The following is a 23,379-nucleotide window of genomic DNA, read 5'->3' on the forward strand; positions in this document are numbered from 1 at the left end:
TCCTTTGTTTTTCTCAACTTGTAAATGTACCTTTTACTAGAGTGTTTCTCTTTGTTTGCTGTACTTTGAACCTGAGACTAGAGGGGAGTCCTCTGAGCTCTTTAAGTTTGATTACCCTGTAAGGTTGATTTCCATACTGATTTTACAGAGATGATTTTTACCTTTTTCTTTAATTAAAAACCTTCTTTTTAAGAACCTGATTGATTTTTTCCTTGTTTTAGATCCAAAGGGGTTTTGGATCTTGATTCACCAGGAGTTGGTGGGAGGAAGGAGGGGAATGGTTAATTTCCCCTTGTTTTAAATCCAAGGGGTTGGATTTGTTTTCACCAGGGATTTGGTGAAGGTTTTTCAAGGTTTCCCAGGGAGGGAATCCATTGAAAATGGTGGCAGCCGAACCAGAGCTAAGCTGGTAATTAAGCTTAGAAGTTTTTATGCAGGCCCCTACATTTGTACCCTAAAATTCAAAGTGGGGATCTCAGTCTTGACATGGTGAATAGCGGTGGGATCATTTTAAACCCAAAAGCCAGTGATTTTTTTTTTTCCTTCTAGCTGCTTGGAAAGCCGAGCTGGAAGTAGATAGATGCATATCTTATCTCTCCTTGCCTGAAGGCAGAGGTGTTAAGTTTTTTTTACAGGTCCTTTGTTAAGAGAAGGGTTCAATTAGCAAATGACTGGTAAAAGGTATTTACAAGCTGAATTGTTTTTTTTTTTCTTTTTACATCCTCTGGAGTAGCTAGTTAGAAAGTTACTGTTAACTCTGCAGCAGCCAGAGCTGAGAGCTTCCCAGTTTGTCAACTGCAAAGGGGGTTACCCAGCACAAGAAAACAGGAAAATGACTACCAAAGAAGTAGCTAACAAAATAGAACTGGCCAAACTAGAAGCAGAAGAAAATGAAAGAAAACATCAGAGACTGCTTCAATTAACAAAACTCGAGACAGAGCAGAGAGAAAGAGAAGAAAAAGCCAAAAAGGAGGCCCATGAAAGAGAGATGGAGCTGGAAAAAGCCAAAGAGGAGGCTCACAAGAGAACTATGGAGCTGAAAGAGAAAGAGATGGAGCTGAGAGAAAAAGAGATGGAGGAGAGAGAAAAAGAAAGGAAGCATGAACTGGAAGTAGCAAAGGCTAAGCAGGATGCACCAGCCAATGCTAACAACCCCCCTCCAGGTACCACTTCCCATCCCAGAAAATTCCCCATCTACAAGGCAGGCGATGATACTGAGGCCTTCTTAGAAAATTTTGAAAGGGCCTGCCTTGGATACAGCATCACTGCAGACCAGTACATGGTAGAGCTGAGGCCGCAGTTCAGTGGACCCTTAGCAGAGGTGGCGGCTGAAATGCCTAAGGAACACATGAACAGTTATGAACTTTTTAAAAACAAGGCCAGACTCAGAATGGGGCTAACACCCGAGCATGCCCGTCGGCGGTTCAGAGCCCTAAAGTGGAAACCGGATGTGTCATTTACCCGTCATGCCTACCACATTGACAAAAATTGTGATGCCTGGGTATCAGGAGCAAATGTTAAATCTCTGGAAGATCTGCTTTCCCTAGTAAAAATGGAGCAGTTTTTAGAGGGTGTTCCTGAGGAAATAGAAAGGTACATCCTAGATAGGAAGCCCAAAACTGTAACTGAGGCGGGGGAGATTGGAGCCCAATGGGTGGAGGTGGCAGAAAAGAAAAAAACTAGTAGCAGTTGGAGCGAATATCAGAAGGGGCAAGCCGAAACAAAACCTTACCACCGGGGACAACCCAAGGCCCCACCCACATCCCAAGGGAAACCCCAGACGCCTTCTCACCCCACCACACCAGTCTCCACCAACCAACCTCGTCCCGGTGATACCTTAGCAGGGCGATGTTTTAAATGTAATGGACTGGGACATATAAAGGCTCACTGCCCCAAGAACCCCAACCGATTACAGTTCATTACACCCCAATCACACCAAAGATCCCCAAACCCAGATGCCTCTCTCATACCCTCGGAGCGAAGGGAAACCTTGAGAGTGGGCGGAAGGAAGGTTACCGCTTGGAGGGACACTGGGGCTCAAGTGTCAACTATCCACCAATCCCTAGTGGACCCCAAACTCATCAACCCAGAGGCTACAGTGACAATTCAACCCTTCGTGTCACAATCTGTAACCTTGCCTACAGCCACGTTGCATGTCCAGTACAAGGGCTGGTCAGGAATGTGGACTTTTGCAGTCTATGACAATTATCCCATTCCCATGCTGCTGGGGGAAGATTTGGCCAACCATGTGAAGGTAGCCAAGAGGGTGGGAATAGTCACCCGCAGCCAGGCTAAGCAAGCTTTCACCCCCATCCCTGTTCCTGAGCCGTCCACCAGGGCCCCGTCTGTGTTACCGGAGACCCAGACAAAGGTGGTGGAACTGGATCCTCTGCCAACGACTGCAACAGCCGTAGTGGATCCAATCCCAGAGACCCAGCCAAAGCCAGTCCCAGAACCGGAACTGGCAACGCAACCAGCACCAGAACCATTGCCAGCCCTGAGTCCAGCCCTTGCAAACCCGTCTACAACTCCAACGCCAGAGGGCACCAGCGAGCCTGAACTGGCAGAAGCAGCAGATAACCCTACCCAAGAGGCTCAGCCAGAGCCTGAGATACCACATAGTGCACCAGCGGACAGCGGTTCACAGTCAATGGAAACAGCCCCAGCACCTGCATCGCTTCCAGAGGGACCAAGCCCCAGTCCACAGTCCAAGGAGGAACTGATGTCTCCAGCATCAAGGGAACAGTTCCAGGCCGAGCAGGAAGCAGATGACAGCCTTCAAAAAGCTTGGGCGGCGGCGCGGAGCACCCCACCGCCTCTCAGCTCTTCTAACCGATCCCGGTTTGTTGTAGAACAAGGACTTTTATACAAGGAGACTCTTTCTGGTGGGCACCAGGAAGACTGGCATCCTCAAAGGCAGTTGGTAGTTCCCACTAAGTATCGGGTAAAGCTCTTGAGCTTAGCCCATGATCATCCCAGTGGCCATTCTGGGGTGAACAGAACCAAAGACCGGTCGGGGAAGTCCTTCCACTGGGAGGGAATGGGCAAGGACGTTGCTAATTATGTCCGGTCTTGTGAGGTGTGCCAACGAGTGGGAAAACCCCAAGACCAGGTTAAAGCCCCTCTCCAGCCACTACCCATAATTGAGGTCCCATTTCAGCGCGTAGCTGTGGATATTCTGGGTCCTTTCCCAAAGAAGACACCCAGAGGAAAGCAGTACGTACTGACTTTCATGGATTTTGCTACCCGATGGCCGGAAGCAGTACCCTTAAGCAACACCAGGGCTAAAGGTGTGTGCCAGGCATTAACAGACATTTTTGCCAGGGTAGGTTGGCCCTCCGACATCCTTACAGATTCGGGAACTAACTTCCTGGCAGGAACCATGGAAAACCTGTGGGAAGCTCATGGGGTGAATCACTTGGTTGCCACCCCTTACCACCATGAAACCAATGGCCTGGTGGAGAGGTTTAATGGAACTTTGGGGGCCATGATACGTAAATTTGTAAATGAACACTCCAATGATTGGGACCTAGTGTTGCAGCAGTTGCTTTTTGCCTACAGGGCTGTACCACATCCCAGTTTAGGGTTTTCACCATTTGAACTTGTGTATGGCCGTGAGGTTAAGGGGCCATTACAGTTGGTGAAGCAGCAATGGGAGGGGTTTACGCCTTCTCCCGGAACAAACATTCTAGACTTTGTAAGCAACCTACAAAACACCCTCCGACATTCTTTGGCCCTTGCTAAAGAAAACCTAAAGGATGCTCAGGAAGAGCAAAAGGCCTGGTATGATAAACATTCCAGAGAACGGTCCTTCAAAGTAGGAGACCAAGTCATGGTCTTAAAGGCGCTCCAGGCCCATAAAATGGAAGCGTCGTGGGAAGGACCATTCACGGTCCAGGAGCGCCTAGGAGCTGTTAACTATCTCATAGCCTTCCCCACCTCCAACATAAAGCCTAAGGTATACCATGTTAATTCTCTTAAGCCCTTTTATTCCAGAGAATTAAACGTTTGCCAGTTTACAGCCCAAGAAACAGATGACGCGGAGTGGCCTGAAGGTGTCTACTACGAAGGAAAAAAGGATGGTGGTGTGGAAGAGGTGAACCTCTCCACGACCCTTGGACGTCTGCAGCGACAGCAGATCAAGGAGCTGTGCACAAGCTTTGCACCAATTTTCTCAGCCACTCCAGGATGGACCAAACGGGCATACCACTCCATTGACACAGGTAATGCTCACCCTATTAGAACCCCACCCTACCGGGAGTCACCTCATGCCAAAACTGCTATACAAAGGGAGATCCAGGACATGCTACAGATGGGTATAATCCGCCCCTCTAAGAGTGCATGGGCATCTCCAGTGGTTCTAGTTCCCAAACCAGATGGGGAAATACGCTTTTGCGTGGACTACCGTAAGCTAAATGCTGTAACTCGTCCTGACAACTATCCAATGCCACGCACAGATGAGCTATTGGAGAAATTGGGACATGCCCAATTCATCTCTACTTTAGACTTAACCAAGGGGTACTGGCAAGTACCACTAGATGAACCCGCTAAGGAAAGGTCAGCCTTTGTCACCCAGGCAGGGGTGTATGAATTCAATGTACTCCCTTTCGGGTTGCGAAATGCACCCGCCACCTTCCAAAGACTTGTAGATGGTCTCCTAGCGGGATTGGGAGAATCTGCAGTTGCCTACCTCAATGATGTGGCCATTTTTTCTGATTCATGGGCAGAGCACATGGAGCACCTGGAAAAAGTTTTCGAGCGCATCCAGCAGGCAGGACTAACCTGTTAAGGCTAAAAAGTGTCAAATAGGCCAAAACAGAGTGACTTACCTGGGGCACCAGGTGGGTCAGGGAACTATAAATCCCCTATAGGCCAAAGTGGATGCTATCCAAAAGTGGCCGGTTCCAAAGTCTAAGAAACAGGTCCAAACCTTCTTAGGCTTGGCTGGATATTATAGGCGATTTGTACCCCACTACAGCCAAATCGCCGCCCCGCTGACAGACCTAACCAGAAAGAAACAGCCAAATGCAGTTCAGTGGACTGATGAGTGTCAAAAGGCCTTTAACCAGCTTAAGGCAACACTCATGTCTGACCCTGTGCTAAGGGCCCCAGACTTTGACAAACCATTCCAAGTAATCACAGATGCGTCCGAGCGAGGCGTGGGAGCAGTTTTAATGCAGGAAGGACTGGATCAAGAATTCCATCCTGTTGTATTTCTCAGTAAGAAACTGTCTGAGAGGGAAAGCCATTGGTCAATCAGCGAAAAGGAATGCTATGCCATTGTGTACGCGCTGGAAAAGCTACGCCCATATGTTTGGGGACGGCGTTTCCAACTACAAACAGACCATGCTGCGCTACAGTGGCTTCATACCGCCAAGGGAAATAACAAAAAACTTCTTCGGTGGAGTTTAGCTCTCCAAGATTTTGATTTTGAAATACAACACGTTTCGGGAGCTTCTAACAAAGTGGCTGATGCACTCTCCCGGGAAAGTTTCCCAGAGTTAACTGATTAACAATTGTTCTTGGAATGAAACATATTGTTAGTTTTTATATAATCAGTAGTATGTCTAAAGGTACATGTGTCTTATTAACTCTGTTTTCTCCTAGAACTCCAGGAAGAAATCACAGCCAGTGTGGAACCGAACATCCAACACTATCTGTGATTTGGGGGGCGTGTCATAACTATAAAGGGAAGGGTAATACCTGTCCTGTGTACAGTACTATAAAACCCCTCCTGGCCAGAGACTCCAAAATCCTTTTCCCTGTAAAGGGTTAAGAAGCTCAGGTAACCTGGCTGGCATCTGACCTAAAGGACCAATAAGGGGACAAGGTACTTTCAAATCTTGGGGGGGAAGGCTGTTGTTTGTGTTCTTTGTTTGAGAGTGTGTTCTTTCTCGGGACTGAGAGGGACCAGACATCAATCCAGGTTCTCCACATCTTTCTAAGCAAGTCTCTCCTATTTCAAACTTGTAAGTAAATTGCCAGGCAAGGCGTGTTAGTTTTCCTTTGTTTTTCTCAACTTGTAAATGTACCTTTTACTAGAGTGTTTCTCTTTGTTTGCTGTACTTTGAACCTGAGACTAGAGGGGAGTCCTCTGAGCTCTTTAAGTTTGATTACCCTGTAAGGTTGATTTCCATACTGATTTTACAGAGATGATTTTTACCTTTTTCTTTAATTAAAAACCTTCTTTTTAAGAACCTGATTGATTTTTTCCTTGTTTTAGATCCAAAGGGGTTTTGGATCTTGATTCACCAGGAGTTGGTGGGAGGAAGGAGGGGAATGGTTAATTTCCCCTTGTTTTAAATCCAAGGGGTTGGATTTGTTTTCACCAGGGATTTGGTGAAGGTTTTTCAAGGTTTCCCAGGGAGGGAATCCATTGAAAATGGTGGCAGCCGAACCAGAGCTAAGCTGGTAATTAAGCTTAGAAGTTTTTATGCAGGCCCCTACATTTGTACCCTAAAGTTCAAAGTGGGGATCTCAGTCCTGACAACCCCCCACCCCCCTGTCCCGATTTTTCACATTTGCTGTCTGGTCACCCTAGGCGTGGTGTGTTTTGCTGGGAATGTACACAATACCAAGGGGCACAATTACACCAGTTACACACATCTACATGCTGCCATCGGGACTTTGGTTCACGAATGGATCTGTGGAACTCATTGCTGTGAATAATCTAACCAGTGCCTACCACCTGATTCGTTACCAAGTTATCAAGCTGGTTTGGACAATACCCCATTTCTCTGTGAATATCTGGTGGACTCATAATATGGACAAGAGCCCATGAACAGGGCAGAGGCAGCTCGATGCAACTGTCAATAATTGGACACATTTAAAATATATTCTCCAGAATGGTGTGAAAAGGATTTTAACCCTGTTAGAGGAGGAGAAGCAGTGTTTCTGGGGGTGGCCCGGATGTTGGACTATATTACAATGGTCAGGGCTCAAAATATTACTGTGAATTATGCTGGCTATTGGCCTTTTATTAAGTATAGTATTCTCAGACACCATCCAATGGTCCAGAGACATCTACACCGAACACATCACCGGCCACCAACAGTACCATGAGCCAGAGCGACATCGTGCATCGACTATGAGAAAGGGACCGAGAGACTTTGTCCATTGAACCATATGAACTGGAACCATAAACTGACTGAACATCAAATTTCACCAAATGAGGGTCAATCCATCCTCCTCATCGTATCCACTGTGACAAAGTTCCTCCTCTACCTTGGTGGGTCCTGCATTTATTAGTGGATTTGCTCGCTTCACAGATTCACCCTGTGGGTCAGGAAACAGTCCAGAGACCTTCCCCTCTGGTAGAAGCTATAGTCCAGGTCAATTCCTCCTGTGTTTGATCAGGAGTTGGCAGGTATGGGGGGAACCCGGGCCCGCCCTGTACTCCGGGTTCCAGCCCAGGGCCTTGTGAACTGCAGCTGTTTAGAGTGCCTCCTGGTACAGTTGCACGACACCTACAACTCCCTGGGCTACTTCCCCATGGCCTCCTCCCAACACCTTCTTTGTCCTCACCACCGGACCTTCCTCCTGATGTCTGATAACGCTTGTACTTCTCAGTCCTCCAGCAGTATGCCTACTCACTCTCAGCTTCTTGCACACCTCTTGCTCCCAGTTCCTCTCACACACTTCCTCTCCTCTGGCTCCCCCTGGCTTGACTGGAGTGAGCCCTTTTATAGCATCAGAGGGGCCTTAATTAGAGTCAGGTGCTTAACTGCCTCACCTGACTCTTAGCAGGTTAATTGGAGTCAAGTGGTCTATTAGCCTGGAGCAGCCCCTGTTCTGGTCACTCAGGGAACAGAAAACTACTTATCCAGTGGCCAGTATATCTCCCTTCTGCTACTCTGCTGTTCCCAACTGGTCTGGGTCTATCACATATCCCTCCCCCTGCTCAACACCAAGGGGTTGGGCAGCTTGGGACGCTGTCCCAGCTTGGGACGCCAGTGTACACGTGATAAGCCATCGGCGTTGCCATGGCGAGTCCCTGCTCTGTGCTGTATGAGGAACTGGAAAGGTTGGAGGGATAAGAACCACCTGGTTACCCTTGTGTTCTTTTCCTTGTTCCGTTGCATCCATTGAAGAGGAGCATGGTCGGTCACGAGGACAAATCTGTGCCCCAGCAGGTAGTAACGCAGCGTTTCCATGACCCATTTTACAGCGAGGCATTCTCTCTCTACCACTGCATATTTTTGTTCCCTTGGAAGGAGTTTCCTGCTGAGGTAGAGAATTGGGTGTTCCTCTTCCCCAGCCATCTGTGACAGGACAGCCCCTAGCCCCACCTTGGATGCATCTGTCTGAAGGATGAATTCCTGGGTGAAATCCAGGGCTATCAATACGGGGTTACTGCAGAGGACAGTCCGTAGGTCTGCAAATGCCCTCTCTGCTGCATCGGACCATCTGACTGGATCCGGACCACGGGCCTTCACTAAGTCCATTAGGGGACTTGCCCTTGTGGCAAAATGGGGAATGAAACGCCGGTAATACCCCACCACCCCTAGGAATGCTCGGACCTACTTCTTACTACTTGGTCGTGGCCAATTTTGGATGGCCTCTAACTTGTTCAGTTGAGGTTTCACCAGACCTTTTCCTATCACGTAGCCAAGATATTTGGCCTCTGTGAACCCCACAGCACACTTAACAGGGTTTGCCGTAAGGCCAGCTCGCCTGAAGGTATCAAGGACCACCCCCACCTTCTTCAAGTGGGTTTCCCAGTCTGGGGTATAAATCACCAAGTCATCCAAGTAGGCCGCAGCATAGGGGCGTAATAACTTGTCCATGAGGCGCTGAAAGGTAGCTGGGGCCCCATGTAGTCCAAAAGGAAGGACCGTATACTGGAAAATACCCTCTGGTGTAGAGAATGCCATCTTCTCCTTTGCATCTTCAGCTAGGGGAATCTGCCAGTACCCCTTTGTCAAGTCTAGGGTCGTTAAGTACCGGGCATTCCCCAGACGGTCTACTAATTCATCTATGCGGGGTATAGAGTAGGCATCAAACTGGGATATCTCATTTAGTCACCGGAAGTCATTGCAGAACCTCGTGGTGCCATCAGGTTTGGGCACCAACACTATTGGGCTGGACCACTGACTCTGAGATTCTTGAATGATCCCCATCTCCAGCATTTTCCTGACTTCCGCTTTTATTTCCTCCCTTTTGGCTGCTGGCACCCGGTAGGGCCTCATTGTTACTCTGGCCCCAGGGTTCGTGACGATGTGATGATATGTCCCAGTTGTGCGACCCGGCTTTGTTGAGAATACATCTTGATATTGGGCGATCATCTCAGTTACCTCTTTCTTCTGGGCTGTCGTTAGATTGGGAGACACCCTCACCTGTCCAGGGTTTTTGTTCCCTGGGTGTAGGTCTTCCCGAACCACTGTGCACGCCTCTCGGGTATGCCAGGGTTTCAGAAGGTTGACATGATATATCTGTTCTAGTTTTCGACGTCCCGGTTGTCGCACCTTGTAGTTTACTTCCCCTACAGGTTCAACTATTTCGTAGGGCCCTTGCCACTGGGCCAACAGCTTACTTTCGGCCGTGGGTACCAGTACCATTACTCGGTCACCGGGCTGAAACTGACGAACCTTGGCTTGACGATTGTAGTAGGTTTGCTGGGCCTCTTGGGCCTTTTCTAGGTGCTCCCTCACTATGGGAGTGACCTGGGCTATCCGATCCCTCATCTGTAGCACATGCTCTATTATGTTCTTCCTCTCACTGGGTTCCTACCCCCAAATTTCCTTGGCTAGGTCCAGGATGCCTCGGAGGTTGTGCCCATATAACAGCTCAAAGGGGGAGAATCCAGTTGAGGTCTGAGGTACCGCCCAGATAGCGAACTTAAGGTAAGGTAGTAGGATGTCCCAGTCCTTCCCGTCCCAACTTACCACCTTCCTTATCATAGCCTTGAGGGTTCGGTTAAACCTTTCTACCAACTCATCAGTCTGCGGATGATAGACTGAAGTTCTCAGGGTATGTATATGGAGCAGCATACAGAGGTCCTTCATTAGCTTCGACATAAATGGGGTTCCTTGGTCTGTTAATATCTCCTTTGGTAGCCCCACTCGGGCAAAGATCCCCACCAACTCCTTAGCTATCATTTTAGAGGCCGTGTTTCGCAGGGGGACGGCTTCTGGGTAGCGAGTAGCATAATCCAGAATGACAAATATATATTGGTGGCCCCGGGCTGTCTTCTCCAGGGGTCCCACTAGGTCCATGGCTATTCACTCAAAGGGGACCTCTATGATGGGAAGGGGTACTAAAGATGCCCTCAAGTGGGGACGGGAACTGTGCAGCTGACACTCTGGGCAGGACGCACAGTACCTCTGCACTTCTTCATGTACTCCGGGCCAGAAGAACCGTCGTAGGAGCCTGGCCAGGGTCTTCTCTACCCCCAAATGTCCCCCAAAAAGATGACTATGGGCAAGACTTAATACAGCAGTCTGGTGTTTTTGAGGTACTAGGATCTGCTGTACCTTCTGCCCCTGTACTGGTGCAACCTGGTATAAGAGATCCTTCTTCATTATGAAGTAGGGTCCTGGTCCCTGGGTTTTCCCTTCCATGGGGACCCCATCTATTTCAGTCACCTCCTTCCTAATGTTGTCGTACCTTGGGTCTTCTGCCTGGTCCCATCCAAAATTTCCTCTCCCGGGGCTAATCTGCCCGAGATCTAGGGGGCCAGTCTCTGTTGCCTCTACTGGTTCAGAAGTGTTAGGGTGGGGGTCAGACTCGGGTGCTTCTCCCTCCTGGGTGGCCTCCTTTTCAGATGCTCATGTCCACCTACCTACAAGAGCGACCCTCAGTATTTGGGTTCCCAAGGCCTTAGCTGCCCTCCTTTCCCTTTTTGTCTTTCTACCCTGTCTGGGAGTGGAGAACAAATCTGGGGATATTTCAGAGAAGACTGGGGGTTGACAGTCTACTGTGGATGCCTCACTAACTTCAGGGTTTCCCCCTTTCTCCAATCCCCTTACCAGGAGTAAGTCTCCAAACCCTGGGAAGTCCCTCCCTATGAGCACCGGGTATGGGAGTTTAGGGACTACACCTGCTGCTACCTCAGTAGTGTTCCCCTGAATCTCGATTTTTACTGGGATGGTGGGATAATAACCAACTGTCCCATGGACACAGGTTATCCCCATATGCTTAGCCCAGAGCAGCTGACTACGCTTCACGAGCTTCCCTGAGATAAGTGTGATAGAACTCCCTGAATCAACCAGTGCCGTGGTCCCTACCCCATTTAGTTTCACTGGTCTGGTATACATATGTGGGGTTAGTGAGACCCCCACAAGGTGGATTAGGGAGAATGGGTCTGCCCAGTTCCCCAGGTTACACTGCATAGGCTCCTCAGCATTGGGACACTGTGCAGCTATGTGTCCCCACTCCCCGCAGGCATAACATCTGTATGGAGCCCTAGGCGTTGCCCGGTCTCTTGGTTTGGGCAGTCTAACATTACGATCCTCTTCTCCCTCAGTGCTCTGACTCTTTGTGGCCTCTAGTGGGCCTTCAGCCCCTCTCTTTTTCCACCTGGGCCCTCTTGGTGGCCCAGTCACCCGAGCTTTGGGGCTTGGTGCTGCTAATTTAACCTGGGGTGCCTCTTCCTTAACTGGTCGGGTCAGCTTCCTCGCCATCCTTCGCCTCGCTACCAATGCGACGACCTCGTCGTAGGTGCAGGGTTCGTTCTGGCTTACCCAGGCGCGAAGGCCTGGCGGTAGTCCCCTCATGTATTGGTCAATGACGAGAACCTCTAGTATCTCTTCCGGACTCCAGGACTCGGTTTGCAACCACTTTCATGCGAGATGGATAAGATCATACAATTGGGACCACGGGGTTTTGTTTTCCTGGTACCCCAACTCGTGATACCGCTGGGCCCACACTACAGTCGTTACCCCAGATCTTGCCAGGATCTCTTCTTTCAGCTGGGGGTAGTCTGCTGCAGCCTCTTCAGGCAGGAGGCCTTCTGGGCCTCCCCACACAGGAATGGGGCAAGGATGCCAGACCACTGATCGAGGCCAGGCCTCCTGTAGGGCTGTCTTCTCAAAGGCCAGAAGGTATGCCTCTACATCATCCTCCCGTGTCATTTTCTGCAGCCAATGGCTGTCCCGTATGAGCCGCATCCCATCATGGCCACGGTTCAGCTCTGTAAGGGTCTTTACCTGGCTTACCAGTTCTCGCAACATAGCTCGGTCTTGAGCAGCCTGGTCCATCAGCAGGTGATTAGTCTCTTGCTGCAGCCGCACTGCCTCCCGTTGGGCGGCAGCCTGGACACGGGTAGCCTCCTGCTGGGCCACCGTAGGTTGTATCAGTGCCCGCACTACATCATCCATTGTGGTGAAAAAATAAATAAACCCTCTCTTTTTTTTTTTTTTTTAAATCACCCTCCTTCTTCCGCCGTGCTGTGCACCCCAGATCCCACTTCTGACACCAGTTGTGACAAAGTTCCTCCTATACCTTGGTGGGTCCTGCGCTTATTGGTGGATTTGCTCGCATCACAGATTCACCCTGTGGGTCAGGAAACCGTTCAGAAACCTTCCCCTCTGGTAGAAGCTATAGTCCAGGTCAATTCCTCCTGTGTTTGATCAGGAGTTGGGAGGTATGGGGGGAACCCGGGCTCGGCCTCTACTCCGGGTTCCAGCCCAGGGCCCTGTGAACTGCAGCTGTTTAGAGTGCCTCCTGGTACAGTTGCACGACACCTACAACTCCCTGGGCTACTTCCCCATGGCCTCCTCCCAACACCTTCTTTGTCCTCACCACCGGACCTTCCTCCTGATGTCTGATAATGCTTGTACTTCTCAGTCCTCCAGCAGTATGCCTACTCACTCTCAGCTTCTTGCACACCTCTTGCTCCCAGTTCCTCTCACACACTTCCTCTCCCCTGGCTCCCCCAGCTTGACTGGAGTGAGCCCTTTTATAGCATCAGAGGGCCTTAATTAGAGTCAGGTGCTTAACTGCCTCACCTGACTCTTAGCAGGTTAATTGGAGTCAGGTGGTCTATTAGCCTGGAGCAGCCCCTGCTCTGGTCACTCAGGGAACAGAAAACTACTTATCCAGTGGCCAGTATATCTCCCTTCTGCTACTCTGCTGTTCCCAACTGGGCTGGGTCTATCACACCACACATTATACTCCACACCCGAACGTAGCCATTCTGTGAACAACAAACCCTCATCTCTCAACGTCTGTACTTTGCCCTGTTAACCTTTTACCCCCCAATTGGGGATATTGCAGTTTACATTTTCCTTATGCCACCTGATCTTAAACCGAACTTTGCCCCCCTTGATAAGCTGTACGTTATTCCCTGATAACCAAAGCCTTCGACGCTTAAACTCTGTACGGTTTTTTTTTATTTAAACATCATCTTAATATAATCTTGCAATGTATACTGAAGTGGAGCAGGGGGACAACCACTGATTGTCACATATGAGTAAGGTAAGAGGCCCTCCACCGAAGCGTAACAGATAACCCAGATCCAACCTGCTCGGGCCCATCACTGTGGGGAGTCTGACACACTGATTGGAATATACTCGCAGTACGTCCGTACGAGGGAAGGTGCAGGGCACTATACTGCCCAGGGGGCAGTGGGGCAAACAGAGCACTGACACATTGCATCTTGATACCTGGCGCTATCAGGAAATGTGCTGCCATATGTCTGATGCTTTTCCCGGGACCCCTGGGAAGGTGAGTCCCAGAAGAAAAGAAAGAAAAGAGGTGGAGTGTTAGGAGTATTAGTGTCAATGTAGGATCCAGGCCTGTAGTTTTGCCTGAGATAGGACTTTGAGTTCCGCTTGCCTGGTGGGTTTGGGATATAGCTATAGTTCTACTAATACATGTGAACAAAGCCAGACACGGTAAATGTTGCTTTTGCCTAAACCCAATGGGTTTGTTAGTATAATGGGAATAGATGAGAGCAGTTAAAGTGTTACTGGGCATGGTGGGACTTTATAGACGAGCGCACACTTGAAGACTGCCTCAGCTCCTTATCTCAAGGCGAGGTCAAACAACCAGTTAGGAGGGGCAAGAGGGGCTGGGGGGGGGGGGGGGAGGCATAAGAAACACTAAAAGGCAGAGAAAGGCCTGGCCTTGGCCAGAGCACAACCTCACTCCTTACCCCTCCCAGGGGGTACCAAAGGGGTGGGATGAAGACCCCAACTCACGACCCTCCAAAATGGAACATGACCATAGGTTGTAAGGGGTGGGACTAGGGGCCTGCCCTGCAGGTAAATTTCGGCTGCTAAGAAGGAGGAGGTGGGAAATGGGACTAGGGACCGGGGACACAGGCGAGGCTCTGTGGTGTCAGAGTTGGGAAGGGGGAGTGGCCCCAGTGATTCCTGTGGAGACACGTACACACAATCGCACACACACTCTCTCCCTGTGCCCAGGGACAGTGCCCACATGCCCACATCAGGGCCGGCTCCAGGCACCAGCTTGCCAAGCAGGTGCTTGGGGTGGCCGCTCTGGAGAGGGGCGGCACGTCCAGCCATTCGGCGGCAATTTGGTGGACGGTCCCTCACTCCCGCTTTTTTTTTTTTTTTTTTTGTCGCTTGGGGCGGCAAAAACCCTGGAGCCGGCCCTGCCCACATGCCCAGTCTCTCCCTGCCTAGAGCCCACGGACAGTTCCCTTCACCTCAGGGAGATCTCAGCAGCAACCAGCAGGGGGTTAAACCCCCACCCTCCCCAAGCCTGGTAACCATCCCCCACTGCCATGAAAGCACATAGATCAGCAACCCTTCCTCGGGGGGGAATGACAGGATCTGCCCCACCCCTGCCCCCTCCACTCCCACACAGGACCCTGGGCACCCGACACAGCTGGGAAGGGGTGCAGGGACCTGCCAGGGACAGGCAGCCCGGAGTCATGAACTGCTGGGACAGTGCAGGGTCCTGGGGGCGTTAAAGGCACCAGCTCCTCCCAGGTCCAAAGGTCGCTGTGCCTGGCAGGGTCGCCAAAGGGTGAATGGCACTGGCCCTGCGCGGGTTCAAGGGTCGCTGAGGGAGGAGCGGGGAGCAGACTGCCTGGACCTGTCACACAACCCCACAGAGGGCTCCCACCAAGGCACAGGGCTGTTCTCCCGGCTGCAGACACCAGCAAAGGCCCTTGAGTCGTTCCGGGAACACACCAAGGAATCAGCTCAACTGGTGCCAAGGTGCAGCTGGCTCTGGGGTGGGACAGCCAAGTAATAGCCTCACCCTGCTCCCTGCAGAGCTGAGCCTCCCATTGCCAGGCTGAGGCGCTGGAGACGCCTGGCTTTCAGGAGAGAGGACCCCCACACCGCTCCCTGCAGCACAGCTCCCCTAGTAGCGCATAGGGACCAACTCTGACGCCGGGAGGTCTGTCTCTGTCCCTGCCCTGCCATGGCACGTGAATACTTCACCCACAAGGGGGTACTGTTCCCATGCCTGGATTACTCCCCCAAGGAGCTGAGCTACGTGGAGAACGAATTCCAGGTGCGGGACGACGACATCTTCAACATCACCTATCCCAAATCAGGTAGGGGAGAGCGCGTGTGTGTGTGTGTGTGTGTAGGGGGCTCCTGATACACACACGGACATTAGATGGAAACACCAAACCCGTCACATGACCTGATTTTCTAGATGCCAGACCCCGGGCACACACACACGCCCAGCCCAGAGTGAGACAAAGCAGGCTGCTCCCTGGGGCCCAACTCACTCACCTGGTGCTAGGCTGGCTCTCTGCAGACACACTGTGATCACAGGCTTTCTCCAGAGCCACCGGCAGGGCCAAGAGACCCCTGGCACAGCAAAATGAGAGCTTCTGATTTTAGCACTGTCAATGCACATCAGCTGATGGGGGCTGGGAGCCAGGACTCCTGGGTTCTCTCCTCGGCTCTGGGAGCAGAGGGGGACCTAGCAGGTTGAGGGCTTGTTTCAGGCCCATTAACCCTTTCACCCCCAGGCACTAACTGGATGCTGGAGATCCTGAGTCTGATCCGTTGTGACGGGGACCCCGGCTGGGTGCGCAGCGTGCTGAACTGGGAGCGGGCGCCCTGGGTGGAGAACCGGACGGGGCTGGAGGCTGCCCTGAAATACCCCCCGCCCCGGCTGCTCTCCTCCCACCTCCCCGTCCAGCTCTTCCCCAAGTCCCTGCAGCGCTCCAAGGCCAAGGTGAGAGGCGGGAGAGCAGAGGCTGCGGGTCGGGATTGAGGGGCACCGACAGGGCTGTGCGTCGGGACGGGGGTGAATCCAGGGCTGCTGCTGGGTGTGAGTTACAGCAATGTGGGCGTGTGGAAGAGCAGCCAGTGGGGTGCGGCGAATCCTTCTCCCTCCAAGGAGGGTGGGGAGGTGACGGCCCGGGGTGGGTGGCTAATCGCTGGGTTCATTTGTCATCCCCCTCCCCCGAGTGGTAGTGACCCCCTTCCCCTCCCCCCAGATCATCTACACCCTGCGCTGCCCCAAGGACGTCCTGGTCTCGCTGTACCACTTCTCCAAGCTTCTGTGTCTCTTCAAGGACCCTGGTTCACTGGACTCCTTCCTCGAGGACTTCCTGAGCGGGAACGGTGAGCAGCACCCCGGGACCCTCGGGGGCCCTGCTGCAGTTAGGAATACGCAGGGTTTTTCCACCTCTGAGGCAAACCAAACCAGCCAGACAAAGAGGACTTTGGTCTCACCCCACTGGCTAACCACAAGTCACACAAGCAATTCCCTTAGACACTCCAGTTTCCCAGTATCACCACCAGTGCCACTTGTTATGCAGGACAAATGGTTATGAAAACCAATACCTCAGTAAAAGACAAAAGGTTCTCCTGATCCCATTGGACTACGCCTCAGACCCAGGTCAATATACAAATCTTACCCACAAATCACGCTGTTGCCAATCCTTTAGAATCTAAAATCTAAAGGTTTATTCATAAAAGGAATAACATAGAGATGAGAGTTAGAATTGGTTAAATGGAATCAATTACATACAGTAATGGCAAAGTTCTTGGTTTAGGCTTGTAGCAGTGATGGCATAAACTGCAGGCTCAAACCAAGTCTCTGGAACATCCCCAGCTGGGATGGGTCCTCAGTCCTTTGTGTAGAGCTTCCATTCGTAGCAAAGTCCCTCCAGAGGTAAGAAGCAGCATTGAAGACAAGATGGAGGAGAGGCATCAGCCTTTTATGTCCTTTCCAGGTGTAAGAACACCTCTTTGTCCTTACTGTGGAAAATTACAGCAAAATGGAGTCTGGAGTCACATGGGCCAGTCCCTGCATACTGTATCTGCCTTCTCTCAATGGGTCCATTGTATAGCTGATGGTCCTTAATGGGCATCAAGCAGGCTAGGCAGAGCTAACACCAACTTGTCTGGGGTGTCTCCCAGAAGCATAGCATAAGTTTGAAATACAGACAGTACAGAGCCAATATTTATAACTTTAACTCCAAAATTGATACACACATATAGACAGCATAATCATAACCAGCAAACCATACCCTTGTCTTAGACACCTCATTTGACCCCCTTTATACAAGATTTGGTGCCACTACAGGACTTTGGTTGCAACCATGTTCTATATGGTCCCAGATAATATCAATAACGTCACAGAGGGGACTTAGGTGGAAGTAGTGCTTGTTTTGTGCCACGGCCCCGGCACCTTTGGGCCTGGCTGTTCAGAGCCCCAGCACCTTTGGGCTGGCTGCATCAGTTATGAATGTACAAAAATTGCTTGAGCTGTGGCACCACTTTAATTATAAATTAAACAGTGGGTGGAGGGGCCGGGGGGAGGCAGCTCTGGGGTCACCGTGCTGCTCTCTCCTGCACAGTGGCCTACAGCTCCTGGTTCGACCACGTCACCGGCTGGATGGGGCTGACGGGCAACGAGAACTTCTTCTCCATCACCTACGAGGAGCTGCAGCAGGTAGGGAAACTCCGCCCTTGGGTCATGCCCACACATAACTCCACCCCTGGGGTCACGCCCACACATAGCCCCGCTCCTGACACCTCATCCACACATAACTCCACCCCTGGGGTCACGCCCACACATAGCCCCGCCCCTGAGACCTCATCCACACATAACTCCATCCCTGGTGCAACGCCCACAAATAGCCCCGCCACCTGGTGACACCCACACATAGCCCCGCCCCTGAGCCATGCCCACACGTAACCCTGCCCCTGAGCCATCCCCACATGTAACCCTGCCCCTGACCCATCCCCACATACAACCCTGTCCCTGACCCATCCCCACATGTAACCCTGCCCCTAGAGCCCTGCCTACACGTAACCCTGCCCCTGAGTCACCCCCACATGTAACCCCGCCCCTAGAGCCCTGCCCACACGTAACCCCATCCCTGAATCATGCCCACACGTAACCCTGCCCCTGAGCCACCCCCACATGTAACCCCGCCATAGAGCCATCCCCACATGTAACCCCGCCATAGAGCCATCCCCACACGTAACCCAGCCCCTGAGCCACCCCCACATATAGCTCCGTCCCTGAGCCATCCCCACATGTAACCCCGCCCCTAGAGCCATCCCCACATGTAACCCAGCCCCTGAGCCATCCCCACATATAACCCTGCCCCTGAGCCATCCCACATGTAACCCCCTCCCTGAGCCACCCCCACACATAGCCCCGCCCCTGAGCCATCCCCACATGTAACCCCGCCCCTACAGCCATCCCCACATATAACCCCGCCCCTAGAGCCATCCCCACATATAACCCTGCCCCTGAGCCATCCCCACACGTAACCCCACCCCTGAGCCATCCCCACACATAGCCCCGCCCCAGGCCCCCAGCCAGGTGGTGTTCTAGGGTGTTCCCAGCCCCAGCTCCCCAGGCCTCAGCGTCCATGTCCCGGGTGTTGGCTCCTCCTGGCCTTTGCATTCCTCTGCCCCTGGCGTGGAACAGGGTCTGACCTCAGGTGGCCAACGTGGCTCATGGCCAAAGCCCTCTGCCCTTGAAGGGGTCTCTTCCTCAGCACCCAGTGGGGAGCAGGACCCTGCGGGGGGAGGGAACTGAGGCACATGTGGACATAAAATTGTCACCCTAGAATCACCCTCTTCATGGCAGTGGGTGTCTTCCCCCAGGATCTGCGGGGCAGCGTGCGGAGAATCTGCCACTTCCTGGGGAAGGAGCTGAGTGAAGAGCAAGTGGACGCGGTGGTGGAGAACGCCTCCTTCCAGAGCATGAAGGGGAACAAAATGTCCAACTACTCGCAGCTGAGTGACGAGTACATGGACCACCAGAACGGGGAGTTCCTGAGGAAAGGTGAGTCCAGGCCTAGGCTCAGGGCCGGCTTTAGCAAGTGCGGGGCCCGATTCGTGGGGCTTATACTCAGCGGGGCAGCGCTCTGACAGCACTTTGCATTGCCACGCCCTGGCCCAGGGAGTGGGGCCACAGGCTTGCCGCGCTCTGGCTGGGCGCGGGGTCCTCTTATGCGCGGGGCCCGATTCCAGGGAATCGGCCTAAAGCCGGCCCTGCCTGGGCTAGCCGGGGGCTGCAAGTTGGGACTGAGGTGCACCAGCAGAGCGGCATGAGGCAGGGCCAGGAGAGCAGGGGGCTTTGAGTCAGGAGTGAGGGGCATGGGCAGAGGTTGCGGGGGAAGGGCTGGGGAGCAGGGGCTGTGGGTTGGGAGTGAGGGGCATGGGCAGAGGTTGCGCGGGCAGGGCTGGGGAGCAGGGGCTGTGGGTTGGGAGTGAGGGGCATGGGCATAGCTTGTGGAGGCAGGGCTGGGGAGCAGGGGCTGTGGGTTGGGAGTGAGGGGCACCCTAGACCAGACAGCACCCCTCCCCCTGCCCCGGCCTCACCACTAACCGGCCCCAGTCTGACCTCAGCCCCCTCCCCCCTGCCGCGCTGTGGGGGCTGCACTGCCGCCCCTTCCCCTCCCGGCAGAGCCCACCCTGGCTTAGGAAGCTTCCTCCTCCTCATCCCCGGAGAGCCAGGCAGCTGCCTGCAGCCCCGGAGTGAGCGAGCAGGGCTGGGGATGGAGGAGGGCGGTGCGGAGCCCAGAGCTAGCCGGTGCCCTCATGCAAAACCCGGCTCCAGATTTTGAGTCCGGAGCCCAGCGCTGGCTGCGTGGAAAGGAGCAGCTTTTGCAAAATGTGCTCAGGGGGGAGCAGCCTCTTCCCCTGCACCCCCCTAGCTGCGCTACTGAGTCCATGTCCCCTGTGGTTTGCAGGGATCTGCGGCGACTGGAGGAACCATCTCTCGGAGGCACAGAGCCAACGATTTGACACCGTTTACCGGGAGCGGATGCAGGGTCTGGGCATGACCTTCCCCTGGGACTGACAGCCCCGCGCCCGCCACATCTGCACCTGCAATACACCGGCCCTGTGCCACCCACATGCTGCTGCTCTTCCTGTGCCCTGGGAGATGCCCCCTGGGGCAGCGTCTCTAGAGCATCAGCAATAGGCAGAGCTGGGCTGGGCATGTGTCCAGGCGAGGTCAGTGAGCGCATGCACACACAGGGCAGGGCTCAGCTAAGGTGTATTTAAAATCTGTCCATTGTAGGGTGTTCCTGGTCCTGCTTGCAGGCAGGGGCTCTGCAGGGAAATGTGAAATTCTGCACAGAGCCAGCCCAGAGCACGGCGCGGGAGCTGGGCCTCTGTGCGGGGAGCAGCCTGCCCTGTCTCTCTCGAGTTTGGGTTCCTGTGCTTCAGGGCTCTGGATTCTAAGAAATAAAGTCAGGTGATGTGGCAACCTTCCAGCAGGAGGATTTGGGTTTTTAATCTAACTTCTTTGGGTTTGCCATGAACAGAACATGATCCCATCCAGCAGGGAGCAGCAGGAACACACGCACACACGCATGCACGCACACGCATTCTCTCTCTCTGTCTCTCTCTCCCCCACTCCCCATGCCCCCCACCCCCATTCCAAAGGTTGTGATTGCTGGTGACCCAGTTCCCAGGTAGATCCCAGCAATACCCCCAGGGGCCAGGATGCTGTCAGCCCAGAAGGCATCAGCCCCACCCAACTCCGCCCGTAAGGAAGGCAAGGCACGCAGGGCCGGCTCTACCATTTTTGCCGCCCCAAGCAAAAAGAAAAAAAAGCCGCTCAGATTACCGCCCAAACTGCCGAAGAAAAAGAAAAAAATTCCTGGCCTGTGCTGCCCCAAGACTGGACGGAATGCCGCCCCTTAGCATGTGCCGCCCCAGGCACGTGCTTCCTCCGCTGGTGCCTGGAGCCGGCCCTGAAGGCAAGACTGGGCCAAGAGGGTGATCCCCTGGAGGTATCTGGGCTCTAGTGTGCGGGGGTCCATGAGGGTGGGGGGCTCCCCACACCCTGGAGTCCATGATGCAGAGGGTGAGTCCATGGGCCATCCCAACAGCCTGAGGTGTTGGTAGGAACACAGGGCTCTCCTGGGCCATGGACTCCCCTCCCAAACACAGGTGCTGTACATTATTAGTGCTATTTATTAGGTGTATTACAGGACTGCCTAGGGCCCCACTCTCGGCCCAGGACCCTGTGATGGGATCCCCGGGGTGCAGCCTGGGACCGTGGGACCACTGTACCCCCTGAACTCTCTCCAGCCTGGGCTGTCTCTCTCTATGCCTTGCTAGTGACAAGCAGCAAACAAGTGCTGTGATCACTCAGCACAACCACATGTGAAGACCCCACACCCAGCTAGATTGCATGAATGTCCCAGAGTCACTCATGAATCACACAGAGAACGGCACCAGCCAAATCCTGCCAGCTCCTAGCCTTGCACCTCAGGAATAAACCGTCTTGCACTGCTCAAGACAAATAATGCAGATTTATTCATTGGGTCACCAGTTCATCAGTGGAAAGTGGCTATACACCAGTCTTTGCAAGCCTGAGCAGATTTTCCACACACTTCATACCAACTCACTGGCAAAGATAAACAGGTAAAGAAATGTATTGACTACAAAAGAGAGCTAGTAAGTGATAGTAAGTGCAAAAAGTCAGAGTTAGTTACCAAAATAAAATAGAAGTGCAGGGGACTGCACTAGACGGCCTCTCAAGGTCCCTTCCAGTTCTCTGAGTCTCTAAGCACGCAGTCTAAACTCTCAACTCTATTAGACTGGGCAATGTCTAGATTAAGGAATTTTTCTCACCCCAGTGGATATTGCAGTCCTTAATATACAGGTTTGTTCCTTAAACCTGGGCCAGTCTCCTCTGTTGGAGTCTTCAGTCTTCTTCTGAGTGTCTTGGTTGATTGCAGCATAGGTGGGGGCAGGAGAAAGGCCCAGCATGGGGCCCCCATGTTCTGTTTTATAACCTCAGTCCCATGTGCTTGGGGAACACGAGTCCAGGCATGTCTGGGGCATTGCTGAGTCACCAGGCAAGGCTGAGGAATCCCCCCCGTGTGGCCTGTTGGAGGTGAGTCATTGCATTGTAGCTCCCTTGTTGGACAATGGCTGTTGATGGGTTGTTTGACACCTGCATGGCCTTGGTTACTTTCCTTGCTGTTACATGTGGGGAGCTAATATCTGCCTGATTCCCCAATTTACAGCATGTTTTAGTGACCACCATACAACACAATTCTCATAACTCCATATGCATTAATGATACACATATACGGATAGAGAAATGACTTTCAGCAGATCATAACCTTTCCCCTGATGCCTCACACGGCCTGCTTTATATGCAATATCACAATTATATAAAACTGAGGAATATGGGGGTTACAGGGCGCTCGCCCAAGATACAGAATGTCACAGACCCCCTCATGCTAGTGCTGTGCATCATTTATTAGTAAGGCTACGACTTAATCATGGGCATTTTTAGTAAAAGTCATGGACAGGTCACAGGGAAGAAACAAAAAATTATGGCCCATGACCTGTCCATGACTTATACCATAAATACCCCTGATTGGATCTTGGGGGGGGGAGGGGGGGAATGTTGGGGGGGAGCCCATGGCAGCAGGGGCCAGGGGGAGCCCTGGAGGGCCTGCTGCCACCCCAGCCGCCGCCAGAAGGGGAGCCCAGTGAAGGTGCTGGCGACGAGGGAGCCAGCAGGGGCTGTAGAGAGGAGGGATCTCGCCAGCAGTTTTCTGAGCATAGCCCCGATGGCTTGTCCCTGCCTGGTTCACTCGACTCTATGTTCCCGGCTGCCAGTGCACAATGGGGGCTCACCCAGCCCAGCTCCCCAGGCCTCCGGCCACCCGTCTCTGCACCCGGCCCAGGCTGGATTCCTCCTGTTTCCCCACGCGGTGTGACTGGCGTTGGATGCGCTCGCCCCTGCCTGGCGAATGGCTGGCTCACTCCTCTGCTAGGTCAGGATTGGCTGTCAGGGCGGAGGGGCGTCGTCCCCACCCTGCCTGTCCTTGTCCCAAGCCCAGGGCCCGAGGCAGAAGGCGATGTGGCCACCTGGGCTGCACCACCCCCACCCGCCCCCACAGCATCGCCTAATGTCCTCCCATGGCAGCAGCACGTGCCCTTACTACAGAAGAATATCTCACACAGCAGGGCTCTTGCCTGGCTCTGGGAGCGGGGACTAATG

General features: G+C 52.9%; 1 protein-coding gene across 1 annotated transcript; it reads left to right on the forward strand.

The window, feature by feature from the left end:
- Nucleotides 1-14,980: 14,980 nt before the first annotated feature.
- On the forward strand, nt 14,981-20,621 carry LOC128826919 (sulfotransferase 2B1-like). The gene is made up of 6 exons (XM_054010477.1): nt 14,981-15,472; nt 15,899-16,107; nt 16,373-16,499; nt 17,741-17,835; nt 19,005-19,185; nt 20,096-20,621. The coding sequence occupies exons 1-6, from the start codon at nt 15,337-15,339 to the stop codon at nt 20,203-20,205; spliced, it is 858 nt and encodes a 285-aa protein (XP_053866452.1). The 5' UTR covers nt 14,981-15,336; the 3' UTR covers nt 20,206-20,621.
- The last annotated feature ends 2,758 nt before the right edge of the window (nt 20,622-23,379 follow it).

Source organism: Malaclemys terrapin, chromosome 21 (assembly GCF_027887155.1).
Source record: "Malaclemys terrapin pileata isolate rMalTer1 chromosome 21, rMalTer1.hap1, whole genome shotgun sequence".
Lineage (NCBI taxonomy): Eukaryota > Metazoa > Chordata > Testudines > Emydidae > Malaclemys > Malaclemys terrapin.